Source organism: Oncorhynchus tshawytscha, linkage group LG01 (genome assembly GCF_018296145.1).
Source record: "Oncorhynchus tshawytscha isolate Ot180627B linkage group LG01, Otsh_v2.0, whole genome shotgun sequence".
NCBI classification, from domain to species: Eukaryota; Metazoa; Chordata; class Actinopteri; order Salmoniformes; family Salmonidae; genus Oncorhynchus; species Oncorhynchus tshawytscha.
The window spans coordinates 21,345,459-21,364,295 of record NC_056429.1 but is presented as its reverse complement, the minus strand read 5'-3'; the positions used below and the strand labels follow the sequence as shown (position 1 = coordinate 21,364,295).

The window sequence follows — 18,837 nt, the reverse complement described above, 5'->3', positions numbered from 1 at the left end:
AGTTAGGATAGATTTTCCACCATTGTAGAAAACTTCTCATGAACCAAAGAATGAAATGAAAGGTCCATGGTATGTCTTTACTTAGTTTGAGAAAAGCTAATGGATGGGTCAAAAGATGGCAGAGTTGATAAATCATAAATCTGATTTTACATGTCTATTTAAACCACTTTAATACACTCCAGTGGCCCATCAACTTGAAATCATGGATATCCCTAAAATGAGCCGAGTAATTTGATCTCAAAAAACAAGGAAACTATTAACCATCCTTTGTATATGTAACTAATGCTAAAAATAATCTTCCCATGAACCATATCAGATTCACTCCAGGTTCGTTCAGCTCTCCGGGTGACTGCTAACCTAAAGAAACATAATACCATGTTTGCATATAAAGGAAGATAGTTCCTATGTGATAATGCTTGCTTTGTTATCCAACAAACCCCGTTCATTGTTTCTCGCAGCTATATTTTGGATAGTAGTTGATTTTCACTGGGCAGTTACTTTAAGTGGCAACCTGGTATATTTCGATCTCAAAATAAATTTGACAGCTGTTTTTCAGGTTAAGACTTTGCAACAGGAAATTAATGAAACTGCTCAATATTTCAGAATAAATAACCTTTATTTTCCAGCTAGATCACATACATTAAGGTTTCTTTCCTCAGCAGCTGCTAGTTTAAAGATGGCACTGCTCATCAACTCTAGACACACTTTCTTCCCCACCTGATACTAGAAACACTTTCAAAACTTTTAAGTGTTGAGGGTCAGGTAAAACCGGTATTCTGTCTTTAGATGGCAGTCATGAACTCTCATGGTCTTGTATGCATTTGAAGAGATTGCTTGCTCAAGTGTAATAAAGTTGACTGCAATTGCATTGGACTTTGTTGGTGGTATGGAGCTCCAGACCTTCAGTGTGTATGTCAGTACAAGCTTCAACAGAAAGCTATGACATCAGTTGAGAAAATAACAAAATACAGATACATCACCTTCATTTCCTCCACTTTTGAAAATAATATTTTTCATTCCATATACAACTTCAAACACTACAAGCCAGTCTTCTTGGTAAGCTTGTAGTTTATTTCCAGGTCTTCCTGAAACAATATGGGTCACCAGCTGTATGTGGAAGACCTAACATCTCTAAACTGCAAGGCCTTTGGCATATTCACTTTCCACAGAGAATGGAATAGTAGTTTACAAAGGGATCTGTGGATTGCATTAGATTACTTAATTAAAAAAATTCAAGTATTTCAAAAGACAAATGGTGAAAAGTGCTGGAAGCCAGAATCAAAAATCTGATTTCTTCCTATTCCAATGTACAAGGAGTATCATTTGTACTGACAAAGTGGCCCAAATAAACCCCCAATAATAAAACTCAGAATTACACAAGGACCTGAACATCTACAGTAGGTTACAGAGACATTCCACACAGCATATTCATATACATGAAGTTTAGGGAGAGTATGTGCAGTCTAATAAGATCAAACCCCAGTCCATACCGGTCCTGGGTATTATTGGATGTAGAAGGTTTCAGGATGAACGGTAACTTAATTTTGAAACGCTATCAAATTTCCTCTATGTACCCTTGTATTAGATTAAGGTAACTCGGGAGAGAACATGTAATGAACCAGTTTTCAGAAAGACTCAGTTCAGTGGCGCAAATATAAAGAATGTCACACTGCTTGACAAGACTGATGAGCTGAAGACAGTTCTTTTAAAAACATTAAACTTAATAAAACGGTTTAAATAAAGACCAGAGGAAAGAGGCAATGTAGGCAAAATATATTTACAGTATTTAACAATGGTCACAACATTTTTACACAGAATCGTTATAAAACATTCCAACAAGACCAGGCAATTCCACACATAGTATGACAACGTCATAACACATAGGAAACAAAAAAATATGGCTTGAATGATATGGTTCCATCGCATTGAAAAAAAGTGATTTGGATGCTCTCTATTGGACAAGGTAGGTGCAGAAGTTCAACATTGAGCCATTTGCTTTAACTAAATCTACAACTTCATTTGTCATTGGCCATCTCTTATTGCAGGACAGCGCTACAACAATGATATACTTCCATCAATACTCTGAAACCAGAACAATGCAGACAGAGCAAAACAATAAATAGGAAAACGTTTTTGACGAGTGAACACTGGATGTGAAGAAAACTTCCATCAGTAGTTTTTCAGCTGGATAATTCTTTCACATCCAATGTGTCTTTGGTCCAAGTAAGTATTGACTTTGGCAAATGAAAAATAAATAATTGTGAGTAACGCTTTTTCAAAACGTAGCCCAAATTTCTACCACCATTTCCTATGGAAATGTTGGATACTATGCCATTTAGTCTCAAGTATCAAAGCACATTAACCATGCCTCATCACATACAACTCTACTTCATCTATCATGCATTATTGTTCATCACAAAACAAATAAAGTTGAAATAAGCTCATCAATAACTCATCTTCAAAAATCAAAGACTTACAACGCCTTCTCATGGATGTTTTTCCTTAGAACACCCACAAATGTGAACAAGAACCCAATAACCAAAGCAGGAAGCTAACAAAACATTTTCACAGGAGTAAATGGGAACTGCACAGGGAGTGGTGGTCTGTATGGTGTATGTCGTATGTGAGAGAGACTTCTGGCTGCAGGTCTTTTGTTGCGGTTCTATGAACTGCTCTGCAAGGGCCTTTATCCCAGGCCTATTTGGGGGGAAGGGAGTTGTCAGGGGTGCTTGGGGTCACCACCTCTTTGTAGAAATGCTCTACTTGCTCTTTGTACATCTTCATGACCACTGGCCTCTTCAGCTTCATAGTGGGGCCTGAGAGAGAAAAAAGAGGCTGCGTCAGCTATACAAAGTGTACAAAACTTAGGAACACCTTCCTTATATTCAGTTGCACCACCCCTTTTTGCCCTCAGAACAGCCTCAAATCGTCAGACTCTACAAGGTGTTGAACGCATTCCAAAAGGATGGTGGCTCATGTCGACTCCAATGCTTCCCAAAGTTCGGGTGGTGGACCATCCTTGATACACACAGGGAAACTTGAGCATGGAAAAACCAAGCAACGTTACACACCCAAACCGGTGCGCCTGGCACCTACTACCATACCCCTTTCAAAGGCACTTAAAAATGTTCTTGCCCATTCACTTTCTGAATGGCACACACACAATCCATGTCTCAGTTGTCTCAAGGCTCAATCTTTCTTTAACCTGACACCTCCCTTTCATCTGCACTGATTGAAGGGGATTTAACAAGTTACATCAATAAGGGATCATAGCCTTCACCTGGTCAGTCTGTCATGGAAAGAGCAGGTATTCTTAATGTTTTGTACACTGCTGTTATGCTCATTGACACCCACCACTGGATAGGTGGGGAAAACTACAGTGATGACATGGTCTGCAATAGACTGAGAAAAGGGCAACAAAAACTATTCTATTGAAATTGGCTATATACATCATGGAAACTAGAGTCCAGCCTATGTAATGACCTGGAAAAAAAACATACTGCAGTTAAGAACATGGCAATAAACCAACATGCACACTGTCTTCCCCAGCCCCCCCCTCCCCTCACCCAGCTCTCCCCCAGTGATGGAGAAGTCCTGGTCTAGGATGATCCACTTCTGGATGCGCTGGGCGTTGGAGGTGGCGTTCTCGTTCACGCGGTTGATGCCCTCCTGGATAGCAGCATGGATGACCCGGTCACGTCCGCCGGCAATCTCTGAGACTCGCGTGGCATTGCTGCCCAGCTTCCGGCACAGCTCTACGGCCTCGGGCGTCAACTCATCCTCAGGAGCACCAGTGTCTCCATTCACCTGGCACTGAGGGGTAAAGAGACATGTAGTTTTAGTCAGTGAAGGAGATAAAACAAAACATGCATTTTTCTTAGAAGGCTGTCTTGTGCATGGATCATTTTTTATGTTTCATTAATCAATGCCATTAACCCTAGTCTAAGCTGGGTGAGGGGGCTAACATATGGAATTGTTTTAAGATGAATCATTAAGCTATTTGAGTTAGAATTTTAAGACCCCTTAAGGTATCAAAAAATATAAAATTATTGGATGAAACATTCAATCTGGCATTGCTATTAGCCAATAGAAACACCTTGATTAACAGATTCCCTACATGGAACAGATGGTCCCCCCCAAAAAAAATCTAAAGGAAGTTTGTTCTGAATTGTCTGTCCTATCGTGTTTGTGAGAGTCTTCGGCTTTCAAAGGAGTGGTCATAATAGTTAGTAGGCCAAACCGAGAAGACACTAGACGTTTTTGTGAGAAGACAGATTTTCGGGATGTCTCCTGGTCTGACAAACAATGCTTTAGCTCTGTCACCTTCCACCACAGATGCGGAAGGGAGATATCGGAGGATTGAGACACAGCCCATGCAAAAAACATCTCTAGCTTAAACTGACCGATTTTTATATTATGCTAATTGACTTCCGTGGGGGTGCGACCATTGTAGGCCAAGGGTTAACTGACAATGACACTGTGAACATAAAATGACACTGTTAACATAAAATGACACTGTTAACATAAAATGACACTTAACATAAAATGACAACGGCTAGGTTCCAGTTTAACGTTTACTAAACCGTATTTCCACAATACATGGTTGCCATTGCACTCAGGCCAGGTCCATCACCAGTGAGACTACCATGCAGGCATACTAATAACAAGAGTGATAGCACAGTAATAACAGAAATATAGGGATACTTAAAACACAAACTTAACAGACAGCATAAAGAATGGCAGTGTACAAAATGTCCACCAGAAGTTGCCTTCACAATTCCTCTTATGTTATTTCAGCTAAAATATTAGAATCCACTATGACAGTCTTGCCAGATCCTATGATTACATGATAAGGAGTTTACATAGCACTGTGCAATCTCAGAGGCTGCATCTGATTACACATGGTATTTCTCAACTATCAGATACTCTTGAAGTGGCTGCAATAGATGGCCATCTAAAGGATGTTACACAATGTAAACTGTATAACAACTTTGTTCTAAATAGAAATGGTTGTCAGAACTTAGAAGATGACCTTTGAGTTAAATGGGGTGAGTTGGGATGAGGATTTGGTTTTACACCAACAGTGCTGTAGCTAACTGGTCATACCTTAATGGTGAGCAGCATGGCGAGGAACTTCCTCTTGTCTCCAATGAGCATGGCGTTGCTAACCAGCGACACAGCCTCCTTCACAGCATCTTCAATGGGCACTGGAGGGATGTTCTCTCCACCCGCTGTGATGATCAGCTCTGGGAACGCATTGAAACGGAGGTTTTAATTAGGATAATTCTAACTTGTGGAATCTTCCATCAACTAACATGCTTTCAACTAACTTCAGTCGGTTCCGTTTAAAGCTGGGTTCTGGGTTATAGTGTGTAGAGAAGACTGCGTACCTTTGATGCGTCCAGTGACGAACAGGAAGCCGTTGTCGTCATGTTTGCCCAGGTCTCCAGAGTGCAGCCAGCCCTCAGCGTCCAGGGCGTCCTCTGTCTTGTCGGCCTGGTTTAGGTAGCCCATGAAGACGTGACGCCCCCAGAAGCAGATCTCCCCATTGCCCTCCTGGTCAGGACTGTGGATCTTAGTCTCACAGCCAGGGATCAACTTCCCAACACTTGGGAGACAAAACACTTTAACCTTGCAGGTCTTAAATCACATACATAAAGAATATACAGTAAATCGACAGCAAATACACTTTCTAAAAGCCAAGGTATGCATGTGCTTGGGCCTGTGAAATTAATTAATTTGTATTGAGTTAGCATGGAAATATGTAATGTCAGGCATTGTGTGTTCAGGGGAGTGTGGAGAGTATCTGCTGTAAGATACCTGGTGAGGCGGAATGCATTGGGCAGAGAGATGGTGTGAGGTCCAGTGCTCTCACTCATTCCGTACAGCTCGTACACTGGGATGTCTAGGCTGAGGAAGAACTCCAGGGTATCCTTGGTGATGGGGGCGGCACCTGTGTAACACTTGGTGCAGCGGTCCAGACCCAGGGCCTTACGGACCTTTCTGAACACCAGCTTCTTGGCTAGGCGGTAGTTGACAGGCGTCCTTGCCATAGCTCCATTCCTGAGCAGGCAGGAGGGGAAGCAGGAGTTTAATACAACATCAGAACATCTTTACTATATCTTTATACCTCAGGCTGTAGTTCACTACTGTACATACTGTGCTAGCATTATTATACTGTGCGTGGGCATGAGAACTTCTCATCCTGTTCTGTCCTGTTTGTGACCGTAGTATTGGCCATAACAAAATCAAATCACTAAGAAGTCAGAACCACAGGTGGTGCAACAGGTAAATTAGAACACAGATCCCCCTCACCCTATTCAATAGGCTATATACTGGTTCATACTGGTATACATACTGATTCATCTTGCTGAGGTTAGTCTTCAGCCCCACTCCTTTGGCCCAGACTGCCACCTTCCTGCGCACAGTAGACGACTTGGCCCCGACGGACTTCATCTTCTCCTGCATTTTCTCCCAGACGCGTGGTACGCCCATAAAGGCTGTGGGACGCACCTCTCTCATCGTGTTGACCAGGGAGCCCTGAGAACAGACAGGAAGGGAGGCACACACACTGAAGGGGTTGGTAATCACAAAGCATGTGTGTGAGCAGTGTAATATGGACATTAGCACATTAAGACAGTTCAGCTCCTGAGGACAACTGTTCAAAAGCATTTGCAACGTAGTGCATATAGTAAAGCTGACACTTATTTTAAGAATAACCTTTTCACAGAGAGCAGATACACTAACGCAGTGTTTCTACATGTCAACTAATCAAACGCTTGACAAGTTGAATCAGGTGTTTTTGTCCAAGGCAACAACAAAAAGATGTGCTTTTGGGGTTAAATTGAGGACCAGAGTTGGGAAACACTGCACTAATGAACTGATCAATTGCAAAACAAAGAGTTGTCTTGTGTGAGTAGGTTTCCCCCTCAGGAAATCAATTCAACTTAAACTGCCTCCCTTAACTGGATTATACAATAGGTTTAATCTAAAATGAAGGGGAGGACAAGTGAGAGTAACAGACTGCAGAACGATCTTCTCAGTTACATGGAGAATGTGGAAAAGGTAGTCTTCTAAATAAGAATAGACCATCACCTTCAGTGCATCTGGCTGGGCAAAATAGGTTGCCCCTCCAACCTTCATGGTGACCCAGATGTCCACCATCTGAGCAGCGATGTGGCTGAGAGGCAGGTAGCTGACAACTATCTCCTGAGACTTGGTGGCTTCTGTCAGCTGGACATGGCGGCCTACGGCGAACGCTGTCCATGTCAGCTACAAAGAGAGAGAGAGAGAGAGAGACAGTCATTAAAACACTGGTCATTCACAAGTAAACTCTGAGCAAAGGTGGATTTGAATAGATAGGAGGCTACATTTTTACACGTTTACATCACGACACTGATAGTGCATCATTCTCATAGATTTTACCATGGAACCTAATGTGCAGCCATTTTATTGGTCACGTACACATATTTTGAAGATGTTATCGTGGGTATAACTAAATGCTTATATTTCTAGCTCCAAGGGTGCTGTAACACCTAACAATACAAAATACATGCAAATCAAAAAAATTCTAAAGCAATTACAAATATTAGAATAAGCAATGTCAGAGTCTGAAATATAAAAATATATGGGGTGTATTGATATTATGGACAGTATATGAATAGAAAATGTGTACAGCAGTAGTTGTATGAATGTGTGCACATTCACCACACTGTATGGGGCCTCCCGAGTGGTGCAGTGGACTAAGACACTGCATCGCAGTGCTAGCTGTGCCACTAGAGATTCTGGGTTCGAGTCCAGGCTCTGTCACAGCTGTCTGTGCCTGGGAGACCCATGGGGCGGCGCACAATCGGCCCAGCGTCATCCGGGTTAGGGGAGGGCCTGGCCGGCAACGATGTCCTTGTCCCATCGCACACTAGCGACTCCTGTGGCGTGCCGGGCGCAATGCACGCCGACACCGTCGCAGGAGTTAAGTGGGCATTGTGTCAAGAAGCAGTGCGGCTTGGGTTGTGTTGTGTTTCGGAGGATGCACGGCTCTCGACCTTCGCCTCTCCCGAGTCAGTACGGGAGTTGCAGCGATGAGACAAGTCTAACTACCAATTGGATACCACAAAATTGGAGAGAAAAAGGGGTACAAAAATAAAGGTAAAACTAACACTGTGGACCATTTCAGGTTGTCAGTAATGTGCCGCCGAGGAACTTTAATCCTTTTGCCCTTGCCATTGCGGCCCAGTCGATGCAGATGGGGGAGTGTTCCTTCAGCTGTTTTCTGAAGTCTACAATCAGCTCCTTCGTTTTGTTGACGTTATTTTCCTGGCACCACTCCGCCAGGGCCCTCACCACCTCCCTGTAGGCAGTCTCATATTTGTTGGTAATCAGGCCTACCACTTGTGTTGTTTGCAAACTTGATGGTTGAGTTGGAGACGCGCATGGCCACGCAGTCATGGGGGAACAGGGAGTATAGGAGGGGGCTAAGCACGTACCCTTGTGGGGCCCTGTGTTGAGGACCAGCGTAGCAGAGGTGCTGTTGCCCACCTTCACCGCCTGGCAGTCTAATGTTACTGGTGGGTGTCACTCACATTGTCATGGCTGAGCATCACTCCTTTGGGCTGCCCCGTGGTCCCTGATGTGTAGATCAGTGTGCAGCACTGGTTGGGTTTCTGGGTAGCGATGATGTCATCCAGCTGAGTGTTGGACTCATCACGGCCCAGCTCCATAAACTCCGCCCACTGTGTAGAGAATACAAGATAGTCAGGATTAGAGGTCGACCGATTATGATTTTGAGACACCGATAATTGGAGGACCAAAAAAGCCGACACTGATTAATCGGGAGATTTTAAAAAATGTATTTGTAATAATGACAATTACAACAATACTGAATGAACACTTATTTTAACTTAATTTAATACATCAATTAAATCAATTTAGTCTCAAGTAAATAATGAAACATGTTAAATTTGGTTTAAATAATGCAAAAACAAAGTGTTGGAGAAGAAAGTGAAAGCTAACATTTAAGTTCCTTGTTCAGAACATGAGAACATATGAAAGCTGGTGGTTCCTTTTACATGAGTCTTTTAACATGAGTCTTCAATATTCCCAGGTAAGAATTTTTAGGTTGTAGTTATTATAGGACTATTTCCCTCTATACCATTTATATTTCATTAACCTTTGACTATTGGATGTTCTTATAGGCACTTTAGTATTGCCAGTGTAACAGTATAGCTTCCGTCCCTCTCCTCGCTCCTCCCTGGGCTCGAACCAGCAACACAACGACAACAGCCACCATCGAAGCAGCGTTACCAATGCAGAGCAAGGGGAACAACTACTGGAAGGCTCAGAACGAGTGACGTTTGAAACGCTATTAGCGCGCGCTAACTAGCTAGCCATTTCACTTCGGTTACACCAGCCTCATCTCGGGAGTTGATAGGCTTGAAGTCATAAAACAGCGCAATGCTTGACGCACAATGAAGAGCTGCTGGCAAAACGCACGAAAGTGCTGTTTGAATGAATGTTTACGCACCTGCTTCTGCCTACCACCGCTCAGTCAGATACTTAGATACTTGTATGCAACGCAGGACACGCTAGATAATATCTAGTAATATCATCAAGCATGTGTAGTTAACTAGTGATTATGATGATTGTTTTTCATAAGTTTAATGCGAGCTAGCAACTTACCTTGGTTTACTGAATTCGCGTAACAGGCAGTCTCCTTGTGGAGTGCAACGAGAGAGAGGCAGGTCGTTATTGCGTTGGATTAGTTAACTAAGGTTGCAAGATTGGATCCCCCGAGCTGACAAGATGAAAATCTGTCGTTCTGCCCCTGAACAAGGCAGTTAACCCACCGTTCCTAGGCCGTCATTGAAAATAAGAATGTGTTCTTAACTGACTTGCCTTGTTAAATAAAAGGTATTTAAAAAAATCATTTAAAAAAAAGGCGCCCAAAAATACAGATTTCCGATTGTTATGAAGACTTAAAAACGACCCTAATTAATCGGCCATTCCGATTAATCAGTCGACCTCTAGTCAGAATACAGTGGGGGGGGAAACAAACCAGCAGGAACTGTAGTGCGTTATGAACATTTCTAAAGGCACAGAAGACATTGATCCAACTTCTAATTGTTCGAATTAAATCGAAATAGTTTGACACACATACCGTGTAGAGGTTTGGTCTCTTCTCTTTAAGTGCATCTTTGTACTGGATAATGGCTTTCATGTGTGGCAGCTTGTCCTGAACCTGAAGGAAAAAGAGGAATAAACTGATTAAGGTTAAAAAAAGGATGAAGGTATCCCTGATGTATTGATGAATCTAAGCAATTCTAAAGCTCTCCATCCTCTGTGCTTACCTGTAGGATCTTCTGCAGCTGTTTGTGGTTCTCCACCACGATAATGTTGGCCTTGCAGTTCTCTGCTAAGTACTGGCACGCCTCTGGGGAGTTGGTGGTGTAGATACCCACTGCAAACCCACTGGCAACACAAGACAACAGTGAGTCATGTTGATTCATGGTCCATGAAACTCAAGATTCCTTTCCCACAGACAGGTTTGGCAACTCTGCTAGGTAAGTATGTATTTCATAAAGTTAAGCTCATCATGTAAGAACAATCCAAGAACAGTCTGTACTAGGTGTGTTACGGTTCACCAAACCTGTGGTTTGGTATATACCTTGCATTGTCTGTTGTTTACCGGATTGTTACGACTCTGATGCTACGTTTGTAACTATATGGGAGGTGGGAATTTACTAGTTGTGACGTCGTAAATACCAGTTGGATGCATTCATGGGATTTGAACTCGTTGAGAAATGCCGAGCGGCTAATTTCTAACAAGCAGTGTCAACCATAAACTAAAAGTACAGCCATCATGCTTGTAAACAAATTATAGAGTGTTCAAAACGTTGCGTTTAACTGTCGAAAAATCTGTCAGAGGGGCCATTTCCTTAGTAGGTGACAGAGGTCACCATGTGAGAGAAGTGGGTGCTCAAGATGATAAACTAGTTTCCCCAGTTTGAGGGCCGTTCAAGTGGATTTTTCCCAGTCGTATGTCTTAACTTCCCACTTGGTTACGATGGCACCATGACACTGCCTTCTTCAGTGCCAAATGCATACGTGTGACTCAAAAGGCGGTGTGTGTCACACGGGACATATCCAATTCTGAGGTAATGTGATGGGCCATCAGTGTTAAGTAAGCGCAACAGGGTGCATTGGACAATTCATTGGAAACTTCTGAATTGGTTTGCTTATATAGAGCAGGTACTACCCATTTGCTGAAATGGGTGCAAGAGGGAAGTTTGTAACATGCGTTTCAGTCTTGCGCCGGTATACTGGGTTGATGTTGGCGTAAATGTGTAAACATATGAGGCGTTGGCAGCTACATTATTCTCATTGAGTGCGGCAACATTAATCGCAGCGGTCTAAGGCACTGCATCTCAGTGCAAGAGGTGTCATTACAGTCCCTGGTTCGAATCCAGGCTGTATCAGATCCGGCCGTGATTGGGAGTCCCATAGGGCGGTGCACAATTGGCCCAGCGTCGTCCGGGTTTGGCTGTCATTGTAAATAAGAATTTGTTCTTAACAGACGTGCCAAGTTAAATAAAGGCTAAATTTTAAAAAATCCACAACTCTAACCATTGTCGTTGTAATCTACCGGGAAGCAAAAATGTTCCTAAACTGGCGATTTAAATGATACATTATCCTCCAATTCTGGTATATTAAGCCCACCACGCCATCGTACAGAACTACACTGAACAAAAACGCAACAAGTATTGGTCCCATGTTTCATAATCTGAAATAAAAGTTCCTTCTCTAAAATGTTGTGCACAAATTTGTTTAAATCCCTGTTAGTGAGCATTTCTTCTTAGCCAAAATAATCCATCCACCTGACTGGCGTGGCATATCAAGAAGCTGATTAAACAGCATAATCATTACACAAGTGTACCATGGGCGGGAAAAAAAAATAAAGGCCACGAAAATCTGCAGTTTTGTCAACACAATGCCACAGATGTCTCAAGTTGAGGGAGCACGCAATCGGCCACCAGAGCTGTTGCCAGGAAATGTAATGTTAATTTCTCTACCATAATCCGCCTCTGTCATTTTAGAGAATTTGGCAGTACGTCCAACCGGCCTCACAACCACAGATCACTTGTATGGCGTTGTGTGGGCAAGCGGTTTGCTGATGTCAACGGTGGCGATATGGTATGGGAAGGCATAAGCTACGGGACCATGAACACAATTGCATTTTATTGATGGCAATTTGAATGCACAGCGATACCGTGATGAGATCGAGGCCCATCGTGAGTCCCATTTTTTTTAAAGGTATGTGACTAACAGATGCATATCTGTATTCCCAGTCATGTGAAAAGATCGATTAGGGCCTAATTTATTTATTTCAATTAACTGATTTCCTTATATGAACTGTAACACAAGTAAAATCTAAGAAATTGTTGCATGTTGCGTTTATATTTTTGTTGTTCAGTACAGTTCCCGGCTGCAGTGAAAAGGCACCACAGCAAGTGTTTATTGCGCTGTCCGTGCTGAAGCTGCAACATGTCAGCCATTTACTTCAACCCCTACACTTATCATAATCACATAAATAAATTAGTTATAACAAACTACGAACACAGTAACAGCAAAATGCATCTCAGTGCACTCAGGAGGATGTCAAAAAGAAGCGCAAAACAGGCAAATGTTTGCTGGTTTCTCAGGAGGGAAAGGGGAAGTCAGATCTGTGGAAGACATTTGACTTAGTTGTGGAAAACTATGGAGGTCAAGAAAAAGGAGCAAGCGTTGCGTGACTATTATGGTGTGCCAAACAGTTGCTGTTCGATTAATCTTTTTTCTGACCATTTGGAACAATGTAAACACTAAATAAACATACTTGAGTGTCTGTTCTAATGAAAGAAAAAGCATTTTTTACAGCAGACTAAAATCAGTTGCATTCATTTGTGAATTGCGGTTTATTTATTGTTTAGACTAATTATTCAATTTAAAACGAAAATAATTTATATATGCTACTGTATCAATCATAGGCCTACGTTAACGGCATTAAGACTAAATGGGACGCGCTCTTAGGCCTACAGCTCGATGCTGGTTATAAACTCTTCAAAAAAGAAACTTCCTCTCACTGTCAACTGCGTTTACTTTCAGCAAACTTAACATGTGTATAAATATTTGTATGAACATAAGATTCAACAACTGAGACAAACTGAACAAGTTCCACAGACATGTGACTAACATGAACTGAACATGACCCCCCCCCCCACTGAACAAAGGGAGGGGGGGGGTCAAAGTCAAAAGTCAGTCAGTATCTGGTGTGTCCACCAGCTGCATAAAGTACTGCAGTGCATCTCCTCCTCATGGACTGTACCAGATTTGCCAGTTCTTGCTGTGAGATGTTACCCCACCCTTCCATCAAGGCACCTGCAAGTTCCCAGACATTTCTGGGGGGGAATGGCCCTAGATCCAACAGGTCTGAGCCTGCAGGAACAGTACCACATGAGGGAGGATGTCTTCCCTGTAACGCACAGCGGTGAGATTGCCTGCAATGACAACAAGCTCAGTCCGATGTTGCTGTGACACCGCCCCAGACCATGATGGATCCTCCACCTCAATCCCCCTCCAGAGTACAGGCCTCGATGTAACGCTCATTCCTTCAACGATAAACGCGAATCCGACCATCACCCCTAGTGAGACAAAACCGCAACTCGTCAAAGAGCACTTTCTGCCAGTCCTGACTGGTCCAGCAACGATGGGTTTGTGCCCATAGGCGATGTCTGGTGAGGACCTGCCTTACAACAAGCCCTCAATCCAGCCTCTCTCAGCCTATTGCGGACAGTCTGAACACTGATGGAGGGATTGTGCGTTCCTGGTGTAACTCGGGCAGTTGTTGCCATCCTGTACCTGTCCCGCAGGTGCGATGTTCGGATGTACCGATCCTGTGCAGGTGTTGTTAAACATGGTCTGCCACTGCGAGGACAATCAGCCTGTACTTGTCCCGCAGGTGTGATGTTTGGAAGTATGCTTGGGGTCATTGTCCATTTGGAAGACCCATTTGCGACCAAGCTTTAACTTCCTGACTGATGTCTTGAGATGTTGCTTCAATATATCCACATAATTTTCTTTCCTCCTGATGCAGTCTATTTTGGGAAGTGCACCAGTCCCTCCTGCAGCAAAGCACCCCCACAACATGATGCTGCCACCCCCATGCTTCACGGTTGGAATGGGTTTCTTCAGCTTGCAAGCCTCCCCCTTTTCCTTCAAACATAACGATGGTCATTATGGCCAAACAGTTCTATTTTTGTTTCATCAGATCAGAGGACATTTCTCCAAAAGTACAATCTTTGTCCCCATGTGCAGTTCCAAACCGTAGTCTGGCTTTTTTTAATGGAAGTTTTGGAGCAGTGGCTTCTTCCTTGCTGAGCGACCTTTCAGGTTATGTCGATATAGGACTCGTTTTACTGTGGATATAGATACTTTTGTACATGTTTCCTCCAGCATCCTTTTGCTGCTGTTCTGGGATAGATTTTCACTTTTCGCACCAAAGTACGTTCATCTCTGAGACAGAACGAGTCTCCTTCCTGAGCGGTATGACGGCTGTGTGGTCCATGGTGCTTATACTTGCGTACTATTGTTTGTACAGATGAACGTCGTACCTTCAGGCATTTGGAAATTGCACCCAATAAATAACTAGACATGGAGGTCTACATTTTTTTTCTGAGGTCTTGGCTGATTTCTTTTGATTTTCCCATGATGTCAAGCAAAGAGGCACTGAGTTTGAAGGTAGGCCTTGAAATACATCCACGGGTACACCTCCAAATGACTCAAATTATGTCAATTAGCCTATCAGAAGCTTCTAAAGCCATGACATAATTTGCTGGAATTTTCCAAGCTGTTTAAAGGCAGTCAACTTAGTGTATGTGAACTTCTGACCCACTGGAATTGTGATAGATTATTTAACTTATAATTGACTAAACAATTGTTGGAAAAAGTACTTGTGTCATGCACAAAGTAGATGTTCCCAAACTATAGTTTTGGCAAGTCGGTTAGGACAAGAAAGTTGTGGAGTGGTTGTAAAAGGAGTTTTAATGACACCAACCTACAAAGAGAAAGAAAATAGAGAAATATTTAAAATGCTTAATAGTAGTGTGTGTGTGTGTGTGTATACACAGTTGAAGTCGGAAGTTTATGTAAACTTCCGACTTCAACTGTATACACACCCACACACACTACTATTAAGCATTTTAAATATTTCTCTATTTTCTTTCTCTTTGTATCATTGGGAAGGTCCCGTAAGTAAGCATTTCACCGATAGTCCATACCTGTTTACGAAGCATGTAATGAAGAACATTGGATTTGATTTTGATCTCAGGTCTTTGGCTATAGTCACATAAGTCACTTAGCTACACAAAATAGACTGGGCTACAGTAGATCAGTGAGAAGGGAACATTCTGTACATCACACCCTAACATGACAGGGAGTGTGTCAGACTCCCTAGTGAACAGAAGTGTAGAGACTCACCCAGCCATAATGGCAGCAATGTCAGAGATGAACCACTCAGCAGAGTTGAAGCCCAGAATGCCAACCCCATGGTAGCGCTCCAAGCCAAGCTGTGGACAAACACAGCATGAGAAAAAGACCTACACATAGATCTCAAATTGCCACCTAAAGAGGAACATAACAGATACAATGCCTGTTAGTCATTTTTCTATGGATAAGAGTTCAGATAAAGGGGAAGCAAAGCCAAATATAGACTACAGAGGGTCTTTTATAACAGTAGTAATAAAATACACCATCGTGATACTTATACAAGAAATGTACAGCTGCTTGCTTATGTGGCAATGCAGAGTAGCACGACTCTCCCCCTCCAAGTAGGAGGCAGTCAGGTTCAGATGTGGGTTTGTGTGGCTTCCCCTGAGCCTGAGCCAGTCCTAATCCTCACTCGTGTATAATGGAGTTTCACAATAAGTAACATGGCCTGGGACGATAAACCGAAAGTTAATCGACACCGACCATACCGATCACTTATCGCAGGCATTTCACTGATATCGTTCACCACGATAAGTAGCATATACTAGAGGAATGTGAATTTTGAAATAAAATAGGTGATTGATGTTTGTAGCCATCAATTGTCCCATTAACAAACTAGTAGTAGTTTAAAGGATAATAAAAAAATATATATGGTAGGGCACATAATAAACGTATCGTTCTATTCATCTTTAACTCATTAATTCAGGTAATTTATCGTTATGGATTTTAGTCCATATCGCCCCACTAGTGTGGCCCGCATCTAGATGTTGCCCCCAGCAGCACACTGCCTCTACCTCCCACATTTCATCTCATCCTACGCATGCTGGTGACAGTGACGCAGTCACCACGAGGTTAAAACACACACTGATCTGAAGTTAGTCCACTATCCTATGATCAGTGAGAGGGGAAGTTATCAAAAGCCTCCTAAAAAGGGCCCACATCCTCCACAGTGGTTCTCTTTTGCTTTGGCTTCATATTTAGTTTGAGGATACATTGTTGCCTTGCCAAAATAACTTGTTCTCATACTTTGATTCACTTTAGGAACTGATGTTTATAAGCCTTTGTTGTGACTGGAAATCTAGGAGACACTTACGCCAATAAAATGTTTTATAATAATACTTTACAGCCCTTATCGGTGTGGAACCCTCAACTCCTACCATTATCTTACTGTATTCTATTGCAACTTTGTTCTGACATCCACATTTACAGCAGTAAAGTGTCAGTTATGGTCTGATTTCCATAAGTACAGTTGGTCTGTGTGTTTAGTCTCACCTTGAGGAAGCTCTTGGCAGCGGTGCGGCAAGCCTGGTAGTACTCCTGGTAGTTCATGGTCTTCATCTGTTCTCCCTCCTTCCAGCCCAGGGCGGTGTAGCTGCCAAACCTCTCCACTGCAGTTTTAAACATCTGGTCTACAGTGACTGGGGGCTCAGCTGCAAAGCCCGACTCCCCCATCCGCAGATTCACCTCCCCGTCACCCCTGGACGTCCACCGCTCTGGCTCAGCCATCGCTAGGGACAGGGAGTCTGGTCGCTGGGCACTCACTGATGGAGAGAGGAGAGCGGTTTAGTTTTTTTTAACCAAAGAAAATCAACTGAGAAGGCGAATGAAAGGCGTGTTTGATTTAAGAGCGTTGTCTAGACTCACGTTTGATTGCACCTCAGAAAAGAGGGACATTTCCCTTTCCGGACAGTTTAGTTAAGTTGATGGGCAATGATCCATCCATTTTTTTCCGACACTGAGCAAATTTCAGGTCTGCTGAATGCAAACTTTAGATGTGAAAACTCAGTGAACACTGAGGCTGTACCGACTAAGTTAATTTTAACAGTGGCAAAGTAGGCTGCCGTGGCTATTTGATCATAATGTAGGCATTTTTTTTTTTAAATGCAGGGCTCGACGTGAACCTGTTTAGCCACTCAGATACGGTGGTGACAGACAATGTATTGTGTTGGATGCAAAAAACAACTTTACAAAATGTATTATTACCAAGATGCAGACAAAAAAATGCGTGCTACCCCTCGCAATTGGCAGCTTAGCTTATTCAAGCCTCTGCCAAAATAAAACACTGCCCCATTTTAAGACATAAAAGCTGTTCTATTTTGTAAAGTGCACCAGTCCCTCCTGCAGCAAAGCACCCCCACAACATGATGCTGCCACCCCCATGCTTCACGGTTGGAATGGCGTTCTTCGGCTTGCAAGCCTCCCCCTTTTCCTCCAAACATAACGATGGTCATTATGGTCAAACAGTTCTATTTTTGTTTTATCAGATCAGAGGACATTTCTCCAAAAGTACAATCTTTGTCCCCATGTGCAGTTCCAAACCGTAGTCTGGCTTTTTTTAATGGAAGTTTTGAAGCAGTGGCTTTTCCTTGCTGAGCGACCTTTCAGGTTATATCGATATAGGACTCGTTTTACTGTGGATATAGATACTTTTGTACTGGTTTCCTCCAGCATCTTCACAAGGTCCTTTGCTGCGGTTCTGGGATTGATTTTCACTTTCCGCACCAAAGTACATTAATCTCTGAGACAGAACGTGTCTCCTTCCTGAGCGGTATGACGGCTGTGTGGTCCCATGGTGCTTATACTTGCGTACTATTGTTTGTACAGATGAACGTGGTACCTTCAAGAGTTTGGAAATTGCTCCCAATAAATAACTAGACGTGGAGGTCTACATTTTTTTTCTGAGGTCTTGGCTAATTTCTTTTGATTTTCCCATGATGTCAAGCAAAGAGGCACTGAGTTTGAAGGTAGGCCTTGAAATACATCCACGGGTATACCTCCAAATGACTCAAATGATGTCAATTAGCCTATCAGAAGCTTCTAAAGCCATGACATAATTTCCTGGAATTTTCCAAGCTGTTTAAAAGGCAGTCAACTTAGTAGGCTGCCGTGGCTATTTGATCATAATGTAGGCATTTAAAACATAAAAGCTGTTCACCTGACTCACTTTTCAAAGATTGTTAGAAAATGTACACGTTTTGTGAGCACTCGCAGCTTAGAGAGAACATTGGTGATGGGCATAAATGCCCAGTCTGCACACGCAGGCAAATCAATCTGTCAAACAGCTCCCAAACCCTATGAGGAAGTCCAACCAATCACTTTGAATGGCATGCCTGCTGCTTACACAGACAATCACAGAAATTAGCTTTAGGGATATGAGGGAGGCTGCTCTGACTTCTGGTCTTAAATCCCAGTAGCCGTTTGTTTGTCCTTGTGTTCCCTCCACTGTTGGTGGAGGGAACACGAGGACTGCTGCAGTGTTGGTGGAGAGCCAGAGGCAGTGGGTTTTGCTGACCCTGTCCTGGCCCCCAGTTTCTGCCAGTA

The 18,837-nt window shown here is 42.9% G+C and overlaps 1 protein-coding gene across 2 annotated transcripts in view; it reads right to left on the bottom strand.

Annotated features, from left to right (window-relative positions):
• Positions 1–1,758: 1,758 nt before the first annotated feature.
• LOC112241811 (long-chain-fatty-acid--CoA ligase ACSBG2) overlaps positions 1,759–18,837 on the bottom strand; it is a 58,722-nt gene continuing 41,643 nt past the window's right edge. For both annotated transcript variants that reach the window (XM_024409921.2, XM_024409868.2), the window contains exons 4-15: positions 16,789–17,057; positions 15,508–15,596; positions 10,344–10,464; positions 10,154–10,234; positions 8,580–8,729; positions 7,096–7,272; positions 6,359–6,540; positions 5,821–6,063; positions 5,391–5,608; positions 5,107–5,246; positions 3,567–3,813; positions 1,759–2,816 (exon numbers count right to left, since the gene is read on the bottom strand). In XM_024409921.2, the coding sequence (XP_024265689.1) occupies positions 2,698–2,816; positions 3,567–3,813; positions 5,107–5,246; positions 5,391–5,608; positions 5,821–6,063; positions 6,359–6,540; positions 7,096–7,272; positions 8,580–8,729; positions 10,154–10,234; positions 10,344–10,464; positions 15,508–15,596; positions 16,789–17,057 (2,036 nt within the window). In that variant the 3' untranslated portion in view covers positions 1,759–2,697. The remainder of the gene's footprint in view (positions 2,817–3,566; positions 3,814–5,106; positions 5,247–5,390; positions 5,609–5,820; positions 6,064–6,358; positions 6,541–7,095; positions 7,273–8,579; positions 8,730–10,153; positions 10,235–10,343; positions 10,465–15,507; positions 15,597–16,788; positions 17,058–18,837) is intronic.